This window comes from Microcaecilia unicolor, chromosome 2 (assembly GCF_901765095.1).
Source record: "Microcaecilia unicolor chromosome 2, aMicUni1.1, whole genome shotgun sequence".
NCBI lineage: Eukaryota > Metazoa > Chordata > Amphibia > Gymnophiona > Siphonopidae > Microcaecilia > Microcaecilia unicolor.
The window spans coordinates 247870238-247889260 of record NC_044032.1 but is presented as its reverse complement, the minus strand read 5'-3'; the positions used below and the strand labels follow the sequence as shown (position 1 = coordinate 247889260).

The 19023-nt window shown below is 42.9% G+C and overlaps 1 protein-coding gene across 1 annotated transcript; it reads right to left on the bottom strand.

Moving 5' to 3' along the window:
* Positions 1 to 4045: 4045 nt before the first annotated feature.
* Positions 4046 to 4996, bottom strand: LOC115461949 (olfactory receptor 1019-like). The gene has a single exon (XM_030192000.1). The coding sequence runs from the start codon at positions 4994 to 4996 to the stop codon at positions 4046 to 4048; it is 951 nt and encodes a 316-aa protein (XP_030047860.1).
* Positions 4997 to 19023: the final 14027 nt, after the last annotated feature.

Below are 19023 nucleotides of genomic sequence, written 5' to 3'. Positions count from 1 at the left end.
GCTGCACAGGAGTCACTAGATGGCATTGTAAAAGAAGCCCTGTATCACATTCAACAAGTGTATGTGCTTGTTATTTAAAAGTTGCAAATTTTTAAATAAAAAAAGAGAAATTTATACTGCCTATACAGTATCAGATAAATAGTGGATGAGCTTTTGGACCCATCTGCAAGAGTGTCCCTTTCTGTCTCATTACAGCAACCTATTCTTCCTAGCTCATAGAGTGGTAGGGACTCCAGTGAAAATGGTAAAATGAATCCACCATACATGTTGGTTTGTAAGTTGATATTTTTACCTATATGCCTTATTATTGGTCCAATTTAAAAAGTTATGGATTTGGGGGAAAATATTTCAACTTCTAGTTATAATCTCATTCTCAGTTGCATTTCTACAGTCCATTCTGGCACCTATAAATCATTTTAGATTTGTTATTGTTCTTGGTACTAATATTTATGTTGAATAACTGGAAGGGTAACAGCATTTAAAACATCATCCTGCTGGATTATAGTTACTTTTAAACCTAGATATGATCTTATTGTCTAAGAGTGTACAAGTAATCTGGCTGCTGTATGTAGATTATGGAAGCCATTAAGGGCCAAATTCAGTAAATGGCACTGAAACTTAGGCGCCTTATATAGAATAGTGTTTAATGTGGATCCCACTCCTAACTGGTGGGCACCAGACTTATACCTGCTAAAACCTGGTTTAAATGCTGGCATCCAAGTTAGACGGCCTGAGGCAGTTTTATATAATTTCACACACACCTCAACATGCCCATGACCTCTCCCCCTTTTGAAAAACGCACCATGGGAGTTAGGCGCCATAACATTAGAATAGAATGCAACCAGATACATGTGCAAATTTTAATGAGTGCCGATTGGCATCAATAATTGGTTGTTAGCACCCAATTATTGATGATTCAGAGCTCTTTATCCAATTTATTTCTGTGTGTATCTCAGAAGCGTGCCCTAAGTTGAGTGCATGCAAAAGACTGAAAACTGTTCAGCTCTTCCTGTCATCTGACTGTTTCTATGACACTTGAATTAGCAATTCTCAACTTCTTTGCTATTGGTTTTATTGATATCTTTTCTTCCTAGAGAATTCCGATCTGTGCATGTTTCCCACATACCATGCTGCAATACGCAAGTGAAAATGTGAAGCAAATGAAAGCAAGGACACCAAACTCCCATTGAAAGTGAATGGGCTGTGTCGTCATTAGCGCACCACCATGCACTGGCACAGCTTAGTAAACAGGGAGCAAATAAGTGAAATATCTTATAAGTAGACATTGTATAGATGCTTTAGATTTTTATATTGTTGCATCTTGTAAACAAAATATTGTTACAGTCAAGTTAATCAAACAGCATTGTGGTCTAAGAGATCATTAAACCTCTAATATCAATCACAGCCATGATTGCTATCAATTATTACACTGACAAGTTTGATTATACAAATATTTTTCATACTGGAATCTAAGATCCAACATACAATTATGATTCCCCCCTCCCCACCCCACAATTCTTATCTTCTAAATGAGATTTAGTAAAAGAAATATGACTGAAACTATTAAAAAATATATTTATCCCAAAACAAATAAAGAATATAACCAAAAGTAGCCCAAAACAATATTAGTAATCAAGACACAGTGTGGTACAGTTGAAAACAGCTTGGTTGCAAACTTTTAGCCATGACTTGTAAGTTCCAGTGATATATGGGTAATTTACAGTAATACTATAACTTATGCGCATAATTGTGCTCTCCATCCAAACATTGCCTATGTGTACACCCACCTGCAAACTATATGTGCACAGTTACAGAATAGCACTGAGGGGGCACATTGGCAAACATTACTGTTATGTGCATATATGCTAATATTCACACTGTAGACTTACTCACTGCTTAGGCAGGCTTAGGCAGCATGGGCAGGGCTCTGGCAGAGAATCTGTATGGCTGGCAGGCGGTAGGAGAGGAAAGCTGAGAGGAAATCCATAGCCCCAAAGTCCACAGCTGAACCCTCCCACCCCCCACCCCCAAAATGGAGCTCTGGCTACATCCCTGGTTAATATCCCCACCTTCTGTGCCTTTACCAAGGCCTCAGAAAATTCCTCTAATGCAGAGCTTTTTTAAAATTAATTTTCTGATTTCTATAAGTAGATTACATTGACACTTTTCTTTTGCTAAAGATTTGAACTCAGTTAATATTAAGGTATGAAGCCAGATATTTTATAGATTTTACTTGTAAGAGTGAAAAATATGATACTATCAGGCTCATTTTCGAAAGAGAAGGACGCCCATCTTTCGACACATCAGAAGATGAGCGTCCTTCTCACAGGGTCGCCCAAATCGGTATAATCAAAAAGCCAATTTTAGGCGTCCCCAACTGCTTTCCGTCGCAGGGATGACCAAAGTTCAAGGCGGCATGTTGGAGACGTAGCGAAGATGGGGCTTGGGCGTTCCTGGACGTCCTCAACCCATAATGGAAAAAAAAGTCGTCCCTAACGAGCACTTGGATGACTTTACCTGGTCCTGTTTTTTTCACGACCAAGGCACAAAAAGGTGCCCAAACTGACCAGATGACCTCCGGAGAGAATCGGGGATGACCTCCCCTTACTCCCCCAGTGGTCACTAACCCCCCACCCTCAAAAAAATCTTTAAAAATATTTTTTGCCAGCCTCTATGCCAACCTCAAATGTCATACTCAGGTCCGTCACAGCAGTATGCAGGTCCCTGGAGCAGTTGTAGTGGGTGCAGTGCACTTCAGGCAGGCAGACCCAGGCCCATCCCGCCCTACCTGTTACACTTGTGGTGGTAAATGTGAACCTTCCAATTTTCACCAGAAATCCACTGTACCCACATCTAGGTGCCCACCTTCACCCATAAGGGCTATGGTTGTGGTGTACAGTTGTGGGTAGTGGGTTTTGGGGGGGGGGGGGGGTTGGGGGGCTCAGCACACAAGGTAAGGGAGATATTTACCTGGGAGCAATTTATTAACTCCACTGCAGTGCCCCCTAGGGTGCTTGGTTGGTGTCCTGGCATGTGAGGGGGACCAGTGCATTACGAATGCTAGCTCCTCCCACGACCAAAGGGCTTGCATTTGGTCGTTTCTGAAATGGGTGTCCTTGGTTTCCATTATCACCGAAAATCAGAAACAACCAAGTCTAGGGACAGCCATCTCTAAGGACGACCTAATTTCATGATTTGGGCATCCCCGACCATATTATTGAAATGATAGATGGAAGTCCTTCTTGTTTCGATAATATGGGTTTCCCCGCCCCTCCATCAGGACGTTTTGTGGGGACGTCCTCAGCAAAACTTGGGCGTCCTTTTCGATTATGCCCCTCTATGAGTTTACAGAAAGATAAAGGGTGGACCTCTAGATCTTCCAAAGCTCAGCAGGAGTGAGATAGGAAGACATTAAAAAAATTCTAATTTGGTTTAAAAGCTTTTATTTATATCAATGCATGAAAAAAGCCAACACAATATCAAAAAGCTGAGAAATGTATTAACAATGACATGAAAATGAACCAAAAAGTTTATCTGTGCATATCCATACAAGAGACCTAAGACAGAACTCATCTATGTGCTCCTAGTAGATATGTAAATAAGAACCAATCTGCTTCCCACCCAGATTCTAATATCTGTTTATATCTTTGTCTTTTCAGAACACATTTAGGCATTTTGAACCTACATTACTATGCTGCATGTTATGATTAAAATCCCTTTGAACCAGGCTCCACAATTTATTTATTTATTTATTTACTTTTAAATTGCTAACATTCAGTTTCATTGGATGGCCCTTATTCCTAGTATTTAATGACTAGGAAAATGGAAGTTAAGGACCTCTTTTACAAAGTCGCACTACCGATTCTCGATGCGGCAAACTAGAGGAAGCCCATTCAATTCCTATGGGCTACTCTCATTTGCCATGCGGGAATTGCTAGCGTGGCTTTGTAAAAGAGGTCCTAAGTGCCTTCCATTTCTCTATTATTTTGACATAGAAGTCAAAATAAAAAAGTATCTTTCCTTTAGCAGATTTCATATTCCTTCCTTAGTTTGCCCTTTGGAAGATGCTAACTTTTCTTTGTAGAGCTCTCTTCAGAGCAATCTTAACATCCTTGTTCCTCAAGCTGTAAATGAAAGGGTTGAGCATGGGGGAGAGCACATTGTACACCACACTGGCTATCTTGTCCTTTTCCATGGAATAGCTGGAAGAAGGCCTGAAATACATGAAAAATATTGACCCATAGTAGAGTGTTACCACCATGAAGTGGGAAGAGCAAGTAGAGAAGGTCTTGTACCTTCCACCAGCTGAATGCATTTTCAAGATGGTTTTGATGATGTAGATGTAAGAAACCAGGATGATCAGGAAGGGCCCTATTATTAGCACTGAGGCCTCTGTGAAGATCACCAACTCATTGATGGAGGTGTCTTTGCAGGAGAGCTGTAACAGTGGTGTGAGGTCACAAAAGAAGTGCTGGATCTTGTTGGACCTACAGAATGGGAGACGGAATGCCAACAGTGTGTGCAACAAAGCATGCAAAATGCTTATGATCAAGGAAGCAAACACCGTGCTAAGACAGGCCTTCTTGTTCATTATTGTGATATAATGCAGAGGATTACATACGGCAACATAACGGTCACAGGCCATAATAGACAAGAGCATACATTCTTCTATAGCAAAAACTATGAAGAAATAGAGTTGAGTAAAACAGTTGGAGAAAGAGATGTTTTTGTTGCCAGAGATGAGGTTGCTTAACATTTTGGGTACAGTGACTGAAGTGAGACACATATCCACAGAAGACAAGACACAGAGAAATAAATACATGGGTGTATGGAGCTGGGAGTTCCCACTAATAATTGAGATCATGGTTCCATTCCCCAGCAGATTGATCGAGTACATGGCCATGAACACTACAAAGAGTACATTGTTTAGCTCTTCATGGTCTGTGGGTCCCTCAAGAACAAATTCTGTAACTGTAGTCTGATTCCTCCATTCCATTTCTATTCCCTTACTAAGAAAACATTCATCTAAGAGAAATGAATCAGGATTTCAGATACATGTAGAAACCCCTTTCCAAGGATTCAGTTGCTGAAGAATATGGTTAGGAGAATGTATGAAAATGTCTGAAAAGAAAAGTGAATGAAAAACACAGTTTTTACCTTTCCTCACTTGCTAAAGTGAATACTGCTAAGCACACCATATCACACACTGCCAACAATCATATCTTTAATCAGCAGTTTCCAGAATGAACTAGTCAGCTTAGCAAAAGTTAGCTAGATCAAAATGTCTCAAAATCTCCCAATCAGAACAGATAAATAGTGTAGCCAGATATATTTCAGCCAATCAAAAACTGGGCATTTGATGGAGTAGTCTTTGATTGGTGGGCTTTGAGGCTTCAGATTTATGCTTGTAGTGTCCACAGATAAAACAAAGGCATAATTAGCAGGCCTTTTTGCATCCATATAGAACACAGTTTTGGAAAAGGCACTAAAAATTAGGCAACAAAAATCTGAGCACTAAGCTAGTATTCTATTGTGACAAACTTGTGCACCAAATGCTTTTTTATAGATCATAAACATAAGCCGACAGTTAAGCACTAACATTTAGCAGCAGCCACACCATATGAAGAGCAGATGTTAATCTGTGTGTCTAAATGTGGCATTTTGATGTGCAACTGACAGTATTCTATAAGTGGTGCCCATAGTTTGGTGACACAACCATGGTCTACCCACGCTTCCCCACCCCTTTGCAGTTACATGCTAGAACACATTGGGGAATCCTTTAAATGGTGACTACAGGTAGGTGCCAAAAAACTGTATTTAATGACAAAGTTGGGCATCAAATCTGTTATAAAAGAGTAGCGCAAGTCTGCAGTTATGTGCCAAATTTTAGGACTGACCATTTACGCCATGTCTATGACTGTTGTAAAGGCTGGTGCCTAAAATTAAACAGCTGGGGGCGTTAATGCAACTATTCTTTAAAGCACACGCTGAAATAGTTATATTGCCCCCCCCCCCCCCATTGAAACGCCCGTTTGCAGTTACACACTAGAATACTTCTGCACCAAGATATAGAATAACGCTTAAGTGCACTGTGACATCTGACTGCCGTTTCAGGCCCATTACCTCCCGTTGCCATGCAAAGTGTTTAACACCTAATTAGTGTGTAACTTTGGCATCACTTATAGAATTTTCCCAAGTTATAGAATAGCACCTAAATGCACTTTTCTTGTACCTGATGTTTCACCTCCATTTTAGCATAAAACTGCTGTTGAAGCGCGTATATGATATGCCCAAATTGGAGCTTAACCTTTGGTATACTATATCGAATGTACTTGAACATTCTAGACACAGACATTTACAATTTTTCATTTAGAGACTGAGAGTAGATGCAAATGTCCATGTTTGCAAACTAGCCATGATTTCTGCAAAGCAAATGCTAGTATTTTACAAGCTACAGAGGCACCTAAGGCCCTTCATTTGAGAAGGGTTCTGATGTGAAACCAGCAGCTTTTACACATGTAGATCACCTAAACATGCAAATAGCAATGTTAGAAAGCTGCTATTTGAAAGTAGTGATCTACACTACACATAGATTGCAAGAAGACATGGCTAGGGCATGGAGAGTGAAAGTTTGAGTGGACCTAAGTTATTGACATATTCCCAATTTGTAGACATCAAAATTTATACCAGCCTTAAGGTATAAATACCTGCTTGAAGCGACAGATGTAAAGGCCAAAGCCAAAACCTCCGTCCCCTCCAGATCATCCCCCAGCATAAGATCCCCTTGCAAAACCATGCCCCAGACATGAGATTCCACACCTGAACCCCCCCCCCCCCCCCCCTTCAATATGAAGTTTTCCCCACTCTTATTTGACGATCTGTACTTCAAGTTTTCTGCTAGAGTTCATGATTGACATTTTGGAATCTGGAGCTGCCATGAGAAAGAGCAACTGAGGATTGCACCTGTTTCCGTTAGAATACCAGGGATTCTGTTAAAAACTGGAGATGGAATCAGGGTGTTTAGGAGGGTAGTCTGCTGGGTGGAGGTTCTTCTGGGAACCTTAACCCGAGGAGGAGATGGGTAGGAGGCTTAATTTCAAGGAAGGTGGATTAGGTGATGATGCCATGTCAAACCAGGATTGAGGAGGTCATCAGAGGAGGGGGATCTCATTGCAGAAGTGGTGATCTGAAAGGGGGAATATCATGCCTGGGGTGATTGAGTTGGGAGTGGGTATTGATGTTGAGGCCCAAAAGAGAGGAGATGATACCAGGGGTTGTTGAGAGGTGAGGGGGTTAGATGCTGTTGGCAGCTACAATTTGGTGAAGCTGTTCACATACACATCTAGAGAACAGCTGTGTGCTTTTTAATCCCAAACAAAGCTTTTTAAAATAACTGCTCCTGCTGGATGTAGTGAGACACTGCCGTGAAGTCCTGCATACCCATACAAACATTTTACAAGAAGCTCTGCATTCAGCAGTGCCTTTGTAAAATTCGGTGGAAACTTTCTATATCTCAACTAGATCTCCTAATTCCCCTTTCAACATCTTATCTAAAATTGTCCTTCATATATTGTTATAAAAACAACACCTAATTAGGCACCTTGTTGCCCTCTTAAACCAGTCTCCCTGCTATAAAATTACCCTCTATTCATATAGCAAATATATTTAAATGTAGCCTGTTTGCTGGTCCAAATCATACTGCTTGGCTATGTGCATAGTGGTTAAATATTACCACTGTGAGTGCAATTCTGTAAGGCTGGGGCCTATATTTAGGCATTTTGAGGGCACCTGCTTGGAGCCTTTTCTATAAATGAATGCAGACACCTGCTTTCCTTACATAGAATACAAGTATAATCAGGAATTAGGAGAACAGTCTTGCCAAATCTGAAACACAATGGGCTTCTTTTCCTAAGCTAAGCTAGTGATTCTCCATTGGCAAATGTGGGAAAGCCCATAGAAATTTAATTGGCTTTGTCAAATTTGCCATGCATGAATCATTAGTGTGGCGTGGAGGGGCATAATCGAACGCGAACGCCCATCTCCATGGGCGTCTATGTCCGAGAACGGGTACGTGAAGGGGCGGGACAGACCATATTTTCGAAAAAAAGGGCGTCCATCTTTTTTTCGATAATACGGTTTCTACCGGGCAAATGCATCGGATTTGTGCAGATTTGAGCTGGGCGGTATCGGTTTTCAGCGATAATGGAAACCGAAGGTGCCCAGCTCAAAAACAAACAACTCCAAGGCATTGGGTCATGGGAGGGGCCAGGATTCGTAGTGCACTGGTCCCCCTCACATGCCAGGACACCAACCGGGCACCCTAGGAGGCACTTGTAACAATTAAAAAAAAAAAAAAGTAAAATACCTCCCAAGTCCATAGCTCCCTTCCCTTTGGGTGCTGAGCCCCTCAAATCCCCCCCCCCCACCAAAAAAAAAAAATCCCCACTGCCCATAGCCCTTATGGCTGAAGGGGGGCACCTAGATGTGAGTACAGTGGGTTTTGGGGGCGGTTTGGAGGGCTCCCATTTATCAGCACAAGTGTAACAGGTAGGGGGGGGGATGGGCCTGGGTCCACCTGGGTGAAGTCCACTGCACCCACTAACAGCTGCTTCAGGGACCTGCATACTGCTGTGTTGGAGCTGGGTATGACATTTGAGGCTGGCAAACACAATTTTTATGTTTCAATGATTGCAATAGTATATAAGTACGTAAGTACCGCCATACTGGGAAAAGACCAAGGGTCCATCAAGCCCAGCATTCTGTCTCCGACAGTGGCCAATCCAGGCTTCAAGAACCCGGCAACCCCCCCCCCCCAAATTAATATTGTTCAATGGACTTTTTCCTCAGGAATCTGTCCAAACCCCCTTTAAATTCCGTAAGGCCAGCTGCTGTCACTACATTCTCCGGCAACGAGTTCCTAACTACATGCTGAGTAATGAAAAACTTTCTCCTGTTTGTTTTAAATCTTACATAGAGGGGCATAATCGAACGAAAACGCCTATCTCCATGGGCGTTTATCTCCGAGAACGGGTCCGTGAAGGGGCGGAGCCAACCGTATTTTCGAAAAAAATAGACGCCCATATGTTATTTGCTACTTTGTGAGCTGGGCGTTTTTGTTATTCAGTGATGATGGAAAATGAAAGCGCCCAGCTCAAAAACGAATACATCCAAGGCATTTGTTCGTGGGAGGGGCCATGATTCGTAGTGCACTAGTCCCCCTCACATGCCAGAACACCAACCGGGCACCCTAGGGGGCACTTTTACAAAACAAAACAAAAAGGTAAAAGAGCTCCCAGGTGCATAGCACCCTTCCCTTGTGTGTTGAGCCTCCCAAATCCCCCTCAAAACCCACTGCCCACAAGTCTACACCATTACTATAGCCCTAAGGGGTGAAGGGGGGGCACCTACATGTGGGTACAGTGGGTTTGGGGGGGTTGGACGACTAACGCATTAAGCAGCACAATTGTAACAGGTAGGGGGGGATGGGCCTGGGTCCACCTGCCTGAAGTCCACTGCACCCCCTAATAAGTGCTCCAGTAACCTGCATACTGCTGCCAGGGAGGTGGGTATGACATTTGAGGGTGAAAATAAAAAGTTGTGAAACGTCATATTTTGTGCTGGGAGGGGGTTTGTGACCACTGGGGAAGTCAGGGGAGGTCATCCCCGATTCCCTCCAGTGGTCATCTGGTCATTTAGGGCACTTTTTGGGGCCTTATTCGTGGAAAAACAGGGTCCAGGAAAAGTGCCCTAAATTCTCGCTAAAATCGCATATTTTTCTTCCATTATCGGCGAAAGGGCACCCATCTCTGTTCGCCCGATAACCACGCCCCAGTTCCGCCTTCGACACGCCCCCGTCAACTTTGTCCGCATCCGCGACGGAGTGCAGTTGAAAGCGTCCCAAATTCAGCTTTTGATTATACCGCGTTATTCGTTTTTGTGAGATAAACGCCCATCTCCCGATTTAGGTCGGAACTTGGGCGTTTTTCTCGTTCGATTATAAGCTGGATAGTGTCTCCTTTGCTATCAAACATTATATGTTATTTATCCCCTCCCCCTCCTCCCAATCTCCCCCCCTCATGGATTCTGAAAGGTCCGCTTTTCCTCGCCAGTGATGGAGCAGCCTATCTTCCTTCCCCCCCTAACCCCTATACATGGCTTCCTATTGATATCTGTAAGAAAGTAGAAACTAGGTAGTAAGAATTTGTCTCTTTGCTGACGGTTCAAACAACGTTTTTAATATTCTTTTCTTTTTGGTGGGAGAGGGTTAGTGACCACTGGGGGAGTCCGGAGAGGTCATCCCTGATTCCCTCCGGTGGTCATCTGGGCAGTTGGGGCACTTTTTTGGGACTTGTTCGTGAAAAAAAGGGTCCAAAAAAGTGACCCAAAATCGCGGTAAAAACGCCTTTTTTTTCGATTATCGGCCGAAGGCATCCATCTCTCCTCGGCCGATAAACATGCTCCAATCCCGCCTTCACCACGCCTCCAACATGCCCCCGTCAACTTTGGTCGTTCCTGCGACGGAGTGCAGTTGAAGACGACCAAAATCGGCTTTCGATGATACCGATTTGGATGCCCATGGGAGAAAGGCGGCCATCTCCTGATTTGGGTCGAAATATAGGCACCCATCACTTTCGAAAATAAGGCTGTTAGTAAAAAGACCCCAATGTGTTATCAAAATCTCAGAACTTAACAAAAAGATCCCTACTCAGACACTGGCCTTGCAGTCACACATGCAGAACAGAGTTAGCTCCTCTTCAAAAACTGGCAAAAATTAATCTGAAATTCCAAGAAGCCAGACTCTGCATGCAGCACGATACCAAGAAAACAGAAAGAAACACATTTCCTCCTGTACAGTGCAAAATAAGACAGCACATGTAAATTTTCAAATTGGACATATTCTGAACACTAAAATGAAAATCAAATGATTTTTTTCTACCTTTGCTGTCTGGTGACTTTGTTTTTCTCATCATGTTGGTCCAAGTCTCTGGTTGTGCTGCTCTCTGTCTGTTCGCTTAACTCCATTTTCAGGGCCTCATCTCCATTTATTTCTTTTCCCTCCTCCTTCTCCACTTCCTGCCCTACGTCCATAAGTAAAAGCTGCGTCCTCCGCGGACTTGACTGGAGGAAATATAGAGTGAATCCAGCTTTTGCCTATTTTCTCCATCCATGTCTAGCATTTCTTCTTTCACCCCAACCTTCCCTCCATCCATGTTCAGCATTTCTCTTTCCTCCACTCCCCTCTTTCCATGTCCAGCCTTTCTTCTCTCTTCTCTCCATCCATGTCCATCATTTCTCCTATCTGCCTCCTCTCTATGCTCAGCATTTCTGTTCTCTTCAGAAGGGTGGGGAAACCTCTGTCCCAAAGGAGGGAATTGCTATGGGAGAGCACTGGAGAAAGAGGGAGAGGGCCTCTAATTGCTTAACTACTTCTCTCCAGCATTGAGAATAACACAACCTGCAAGACTGAGATACCACAGGTTAGTGACTTCTATGGAAAGTCAAGGGGCAGTAAAAGCCTTATACTGCACCTTAATAACTATTCCCTTCTAAAATGAGGTTATAAGTGGAGTTTAATTAAAGACTGGGACCAATTTATTCAATTTGGGAATTATGACAATTTTCAAAGCAATTTTCAATAAAACACATGTGTAGATGCATATTTCGCCACCTGGCTTCATCAAGAGGAACAGAGTTCACCCGGGACAGGTTATGGACCCCAGCATTTTTTGACTATTAAAGTTGATCATGCTGGGGTCCCTAATCTGTCCCAGGTGAACTCTGTTCCAGACCGCAGCAATTTTTGAACATTAAGTTTGATCAGGCTGTGGGCCCTAATCTTTCCCGGGTGAACTCTGAGGAAGCCAGGTGATGAAATATGGATCTATATAGAGGGAATGCTTTGACCTGTGGATTTTATTGCTGATAAAAGAAGATCTGGAGAAATCTTTATTCTTTGGAGTTTGAAAGAGGAGAGGGTGAATTTACTATGGGCTTTTTTCATGCATTTTTAGTGAACTCATTGCATTTGAACTCAATCAGTGGCGTTCCTAGGGGGGCTGACACCCGGGGCGGATCGCCGATGCGCCCTGCCCTCCGGGTGCAGCGCGACCCCCTGCCCGGTGAAAGGACACCCCCTGATGAAAGACCCCCCCCCCGGTGCAAGCCGCTGGGGGGGGGGGGGTGCCACGCGCCTGTCCGCTTCGTTCGTTTCCATGCTCCCTCTACCCCGGAACAGGAAGTAACCTGTTCCGGGGCAGAGGGAGCACAGAACGAACGTATCGGACAGGCGCGCGACACCCCCCCAGCGGCGTGCACCCGGGGCGGACCGCCCCCACCGCCCCCCCCCCCCGGTACGCCACTGAACTCAATAAATTCATTGTGGTCATACATATGGGCAAAGTTTGAGCAGAGTGTGGAAAGTGCAAGATAATATGCATATTGATTATTAAATATGATAATTTACACTGTATGCTGCTATTTAATTAACAAAAAGAAGAGACCTACTTCTTTATAACACAAGTGCATTGTGGCTGCCTTATATTAGGTACCTGGTTATAAAATTACCCTGATATTTGTTGTATACCCATGGCTATACCTCTGCATACACTGAGCAGTTTTTAGAAACACCAAATCTGCACATAAAGTCCTCTTAAATGTGTGGAAATACAGATGAATATTCCCCTCAGCATCCTTTTCAGGAAAAAGTGGTGTTGCTGCCATGTTATTCCACTTGAATTCCACATGTAACTAAAGGAAAATGAACAAACCGAATGTAAGGTGATACCTTTGCATTGGACTAACAATACATATCAGCTTTCCCCAGTAGTGTCTCTCCTATGCTTTCCCATACTTTCTTACTTTCCTAAACAGGTTTTGTTTGATGTAATTTTTCATCAGCCTTGTGTTAGATCACGATCCATGTCTCTGCTAGCCTTTTACTAGAACATGGGTTTATCTACTGCACATGTGTTTATATACCGCAAAATCCCACATGGAAGTTCTAGGCAGCTTACATCACAATAAGCCCATAAATTAAATATGGGGAATTACATCAAGAAATTAAAAAAAGGTTTAAAAGACCCTATAAAATAAAAAATAAAATCCCAAACCCATAAGTAACTATAAAAATCAAAATAATATAATAAATCAACCAAAACAAAAGTCTTAAAACTAATCAAATATAAAAGATTTCAGTTCCTTTGAAACTGCATATAATTTGATTCCACTCTGATATATAGAGGCAGCTTGTTTATGAAATGGCTTCGTAAGTACTGCAACTGCAGTCTTGGAAGCAGTGAAGAACGTCTACTATATATTTACATTTCACTACACACAAGGGGCCATTGTTCCCCATACAAGGATTGTACAAGCTAATATATGTAACTTTATGATAATGATAAAGGGCTTCTTTTAATGAGCCATAGAGGGGCATAATCGAAGGCAAACGCCCATCTCCATGGGCGTCTATCTCTGAGAACGGGTACGTGAAGGGGCGGGACAGACCGTATTTTCAAAAACAAAATGGGCATCCATCCTTTTTTTCGATAATACGGTTTGTGCCGGGCAAATGCGTCGGAGTTGTGCAGATTTGAGCTGGGCGGTTTTGTTTTTCAGCGATAATGGAAACCGAAGGTGCCCAGCTCAAAAACAAACAAATGCAAGGCATTGGGTCGTGGGAGGGGCCAGGATTTGTAGTGCACTGGTCCCCTTCACATGCCAGGACACCAACTGGGCACCCTAGGGGGCATTTGTAAAAAGTAAAAAAAAAAAGTTAAATACCTCTGAAGTCCATAGCTCCCTTCCCTTGGGTGCTGAGCCCCCCAAATCCCCCTCACAAACCCACTGCCCACAACTCTACACCATTACCATAGCACTTATGAGTCAAGGGGGAAACCTACATGTGGGTACAGTGGGTTTTGGGGGTGGTTTGGAGCGTTCCCATTTACCACCACAAGTGTAACAGGTAGGGGGGGATGGACCTGGGTCCACCTGGGTGAAGTCCACTGCACCCACTAACAACTGTTCCAGGGACCTGCATATTGCTGTGATGGAGCTGGGTATGACATTTGAGGCTGGCATATAGGCTGGAAAAAATTGTTAAAATTGGTTTCTTTTGGTGGGAGGGGGTTAGTGACCACTGGGGGAGTCAGGGGTGGTGATCCCCAATTCCCTCCGGTGGTCATCTGGTCATTTAGGGTACTTTTTTGGGACTTGTTCGTGGAAAAAAGAGGCCAGAAAAAGTGATCCAAATTCGCGGTAAAAACGCCTTTTTTTCAATTATCGGCCAAAGGCACCCATCTCTCCTCGGCCGATAAACATGCCCCAGTCCTGCCTTCCCCACGCCTCCGACACTCCCCCCTCCCCCCGTCAACTTTGTTCGTTCCCGCAACAGAGTGCAGGTGAAGACGCCCCAAATCAGCTTTCGATTATACCGATTTGGGCGCCTTTACGAGATGGGCGCCCATCTCCAGATTTGGGTTGACATCTGGGCGCCCATCACTTTCGAAAATAAGGCGGATAGTAGTGATTTCCATGTGGCAAATGCGTAAAAGGCCACAGGAATTGAATTGGATTTGTTGAATTTTCTGCATCAGGAATCACTACAGCTGCTTAGTAAATGGAGTCCAAAATGCATTATTCCCTTCCCCTGTATATGATTTATATTGTGTAGATGAATAAAGTATTTCATCAACCTTCTATCACTCTGTACAATCCCTGTCTAAAATTTGCAAATCAGATTGTGGTAATTTCTCACTTTCCAGCTTCTATTTTTGAAAAAACGAGAATTGCAAAATGATCTGGCATTCCAGCAAAGACACAGCTACTCTTCAACATATGACAAAGTTTCTCCTTTGTTTCTGAAACTTCATAGGCTCTGAATCAAGGCTTAGATATGAAACACACATTGCATTGTGATGTTCAAAATGTATATAAGAACATAAGAATAGCCATATTGGGCAGACCAATGGTCCATCTAGCCCAGTATCCTGTATCCAGCAGTGGTCAATCCAGGTCACAAGTACCTGGCAGAAACCCAATTAGTAGCAACATTTCATGCTACCAACTGCAGGGCTAGCAGTGGCTTCCTCATTTCTATCTGAGGAACTTGCCCAAACCTTTTTTAAACCCAGACATGCTTGCTGCTGTTACCACATCCTCCGACAACGAGTTCCAGAGCTTAAATATTCTTTGCGTGAAAAAATATTTCCTCCTGTTTGTTATCAAAGTATTTCCATGTAATTTCATCGAGAGCCCTCTGGTCTTTATACTTTTTGAAAGAGTGAAAAATTGTATCACTTTTACCTGTTCTACATCACTCAGGATTTTATAGACCTTGGTCATATCTCCCCTCAACCATCTCTTTTCCAAGCTGAAGAGCCTTAACCTCTTAAGCCCTTCTTCATATGGGAGAAGTGTCATTCCCTTTATCATTTTGGTTGCCGTTCTTTGAACCTTTTCTTTTTTTTCCATGAACAATATACCACAACTTTATTTCAGCACTAGAAATAGTAGAAATCCCAAAATTCAGCTTCAACTTCTCCAAAACAAAAAGAAAGAAAAATGAAAATAAAATAGAACTCCTTGCTTTTGAGGTTTACATAGTCAACTCCATAATCGCGTTCACTATGCCATTACTGTTGTTCTTCAGTGCACAGACAGCCTTCGCCCTGGACACATTGGCCTGAGACATCACCAGTTCAATGTCCTTCACCTCCACTCCAGTTTCATCAACCTCTTCCTCTCCACTCTCCTCTTGTACTGTGGGAGTCTGAGTATTTTCCTGAATATTTGAGACAGCTTCTCCTTGCACTTTGAATTTCTCAGCAGCTGCCAGCTGAGCCTGCTGGGAGAGATCTTTGAACCTTTTCTAATTCTGCTATATCTTTTTTGAGATACGGTGACCAGAATTTAATGCAATACTCAAGGTGAGGTCACACCATGAAGTGATACAGAGGCATTATAACATTCTTGGTCTTATTTTGCATCCCTTTCCTAATAATTCCTAGCATCCTGTTGGTTTTTTTGGCCGCTGCTGCATTCTGGGTAGAAGATTTCAGCATTTTTTCTACATGACACCTATTGCACCATCATATATGCTAATGTTCATTTACTTGTCCATGGGCAGAAATTTACAACCTTCTCATAATCAGATGCTGCTTCATTTTCCAACTGTTAAAAAGGTCAAGTCAAATAAACAACTGAGATTTTCAATTTTATATCAAGTCCCTTTTGTGTGGAATCCTATACATATTTCTATGAGAAGTGAGAGGAATTTTCTGCAATTTAGGAAAGAATGAACAATTTGTTTGGATTTCTTGGACATTCACTACAGATAAGTGTCATTATTTTATTCTTTGAATTATAACATTTGTACAGATTTGGTTGTAATGCTTTTAACTTTTTGGGGTGTTTTGCATCCTGCAATGATTGGATTTGGTATAGAGTTGATTCACAGATAAGCTCTGGATTGTTGAAACCTTGTAAATATTATAATTGTTTATTTTGGGCTCATGAACATTCTGTAACAATATTTGATCATTTTTGCTTGGGTTTGATCATTTTATTTGTGGATTTTTTTTCCCTGTTTTTAATTTGTTCTTCAAAATATGACTTATTTAGGTGGTCTTTTACTAAGGTGCGCTAGCGTTTTTAGTCTGTACTAAAAATCAGCTGGCGCTAAACACTGAGATGCCCATAGGAATATAATGGGCGTCTCCGCGATTAATGCCAGCTGATTTTTAGTGCTAACTAAAAATGCTAGTGCACCTTAGTAAAAGACCCCCTTAGTTTTAAAACATGATTCTCACTTCACGTCTGTGACTTCTCCTATTCCACTATCAAAACCCCTATATATATTTGCTTCTTTTCCATCCCAGTGCTACTATATTACTAAAAATCTCATGCATACAGAGATATGCCAGGGCACCTTTATGCTGTTCTGCAGTGGACCTTGCTATTCCAATATCAGAAAACATCTCTTACCTCTTTCTTCAGTTATAAACGTTTACCAGTATGGATCGCTATCAAGGGTTCTGTTTCATAAATCCTGAATGATCACTCTGTGACTTCTGAAACATTTCCAAAAGTGTGCTTGATGATTTTCACACATTACTGAAAACATCCTATAGATGCCTCTGTCAGATGATACCATTCTTTTCCCGGATTCTGAGTGTTTAAGAAGCTACTGGTTGACCTTCTGTATTTCTCCAGTATCCCCAGTAGAGTAAAGTTCATTCTTGGGAGTCCATGAGGCTCTTATCCACAGAAGGAAGGGACTCCCCAGAGCTTTCATGTTAAATCATCGGAGCCTTCCACACAGTTACTTTTTTCCTTGGTACTAAGTTTTATTTCTTCTGATGGATTTGAATGAATATTCTTTCTTTTAAAACTTTGAAACTCTTTTCTCTTTCATGTTTTAGGTCCTCTTTTACAAAGCTGCAGTAGTGGCTGCTGAGCGACAATGCTGATACAGCCCACTCAAAGAATGGACTGTGTCAGAATTACTGCACTGCCAGCCACAAGTGCGGGTTTGTAAAAGGGGACCTTAGTCTGTAAACTGCTTAGACCTGATAAGTCAGATGAAATAGTACAGTATATTCTAAAATAATAAATAAATTCATATTCAGCCCTTAAGTGGTCATGCTTACCACATAAATGGGACCGTATTAAAGTCTGTCCTATTTTTGGGGCCCTTTTACTAAAGGTTTGCTGTGTGGCAATGGGCTTGCCGTGCGGCTACCACTGGCCCAACGCAAGTGCTGGCGTAGTTCCACTTCCAGCACACACTATTTCCTGTGCTAGCAGAAATAATTTAAAAATATTTCCACAGGGTGTTACCCGGCAGTAATCAGGTAGTGCCACGCTCTGTCTGCTTACCACCAGGTTAGCGTGGGAGCCTTTACCACCACCCCAATGAGGAAAGAAGATAATCAATGGGACAGTGTCAGGCTTATTCTCGAAAGAGAAGGGCGCCCATCTTTTGACAAAAATCGGGAGATAGGCGTCCTTCTCTCAGGGTCGCCCAAATCGGCATAATCGAAAGCCGATTTTGGGCATCCCCAACTGCTTTCTGTCGCGGGGACGACCAAAGTTCCTGGGGGCGTGTCGGAGGCATAGCGAAGGCGGGACTGGTTCATGCCTAACAGATGGGCATCCTCGAGTGATAACGGAAAAAAAGAAGGGCGTCCCTGACGAGCTCTCGGCCGACTTTACTTGGTCCATTTTTTGTTTCGACCAAGCCATGAAAAGGTGGCTGATCTGATCAGATGACCACTGGAGGGAATCGGGGATGACCTCCCCTGACTCCCCCAGTGGTTTACTAACCACCTCCCACCCTGAAAAAAACAACTTTAAAAACATTTTTTGCCAGCCTGAAATGTCATACTCAGGTCCCGGGGGGGGGGGGGGGGGGGGGTGGTATGTGTGTATCAGTGGAGGCATAGCGAAGGCGTGGACGTCCTTCTTTCAAACATTTTGGATGTGCTGAACTGCCCCCCTCCCCCCACAGGGACGACCAAATTTCAAGGGAGTGGAGTGAAGTGGATGAGTGGCCTAGTGGTTAGAGCACTGGTCTTGCAATTCTGAGGTGGCCAGTTTAAAACCCACTGCTGCAACTTGTGATCCAAAATCCAAATAAATAAAGGGGATGTCAAAGGCATAGCAAAGGCATGGACATCCTTCTCACAGAAACATCCAGGCATTGTCATTCTTCTCACAGAAACATCTACAACTTGGACAGCTTCAACTGCCATTGCAGGGACAGAGGCATAGCAAAGGATGTCCTTCACCCATACTCTAAAAAAAAGACGTCCCTGACAAGCACTTGGACATTTTCACCTGGACTTTTCTAAGGTTGTAGATGGCAATTTATTTAAGGTTGTAGACTGCTATTATACACGCAGCTTGTCTGCATGTATGAAGCTGTTTTTGGCATGTGCAGAGCAGCCACGCATAATGCTTGGCTGCTCTGCACTGGCTTCCCCTCCTTAGAAAGGAAATTGTGTGCAAATGAGCTAACAGTGA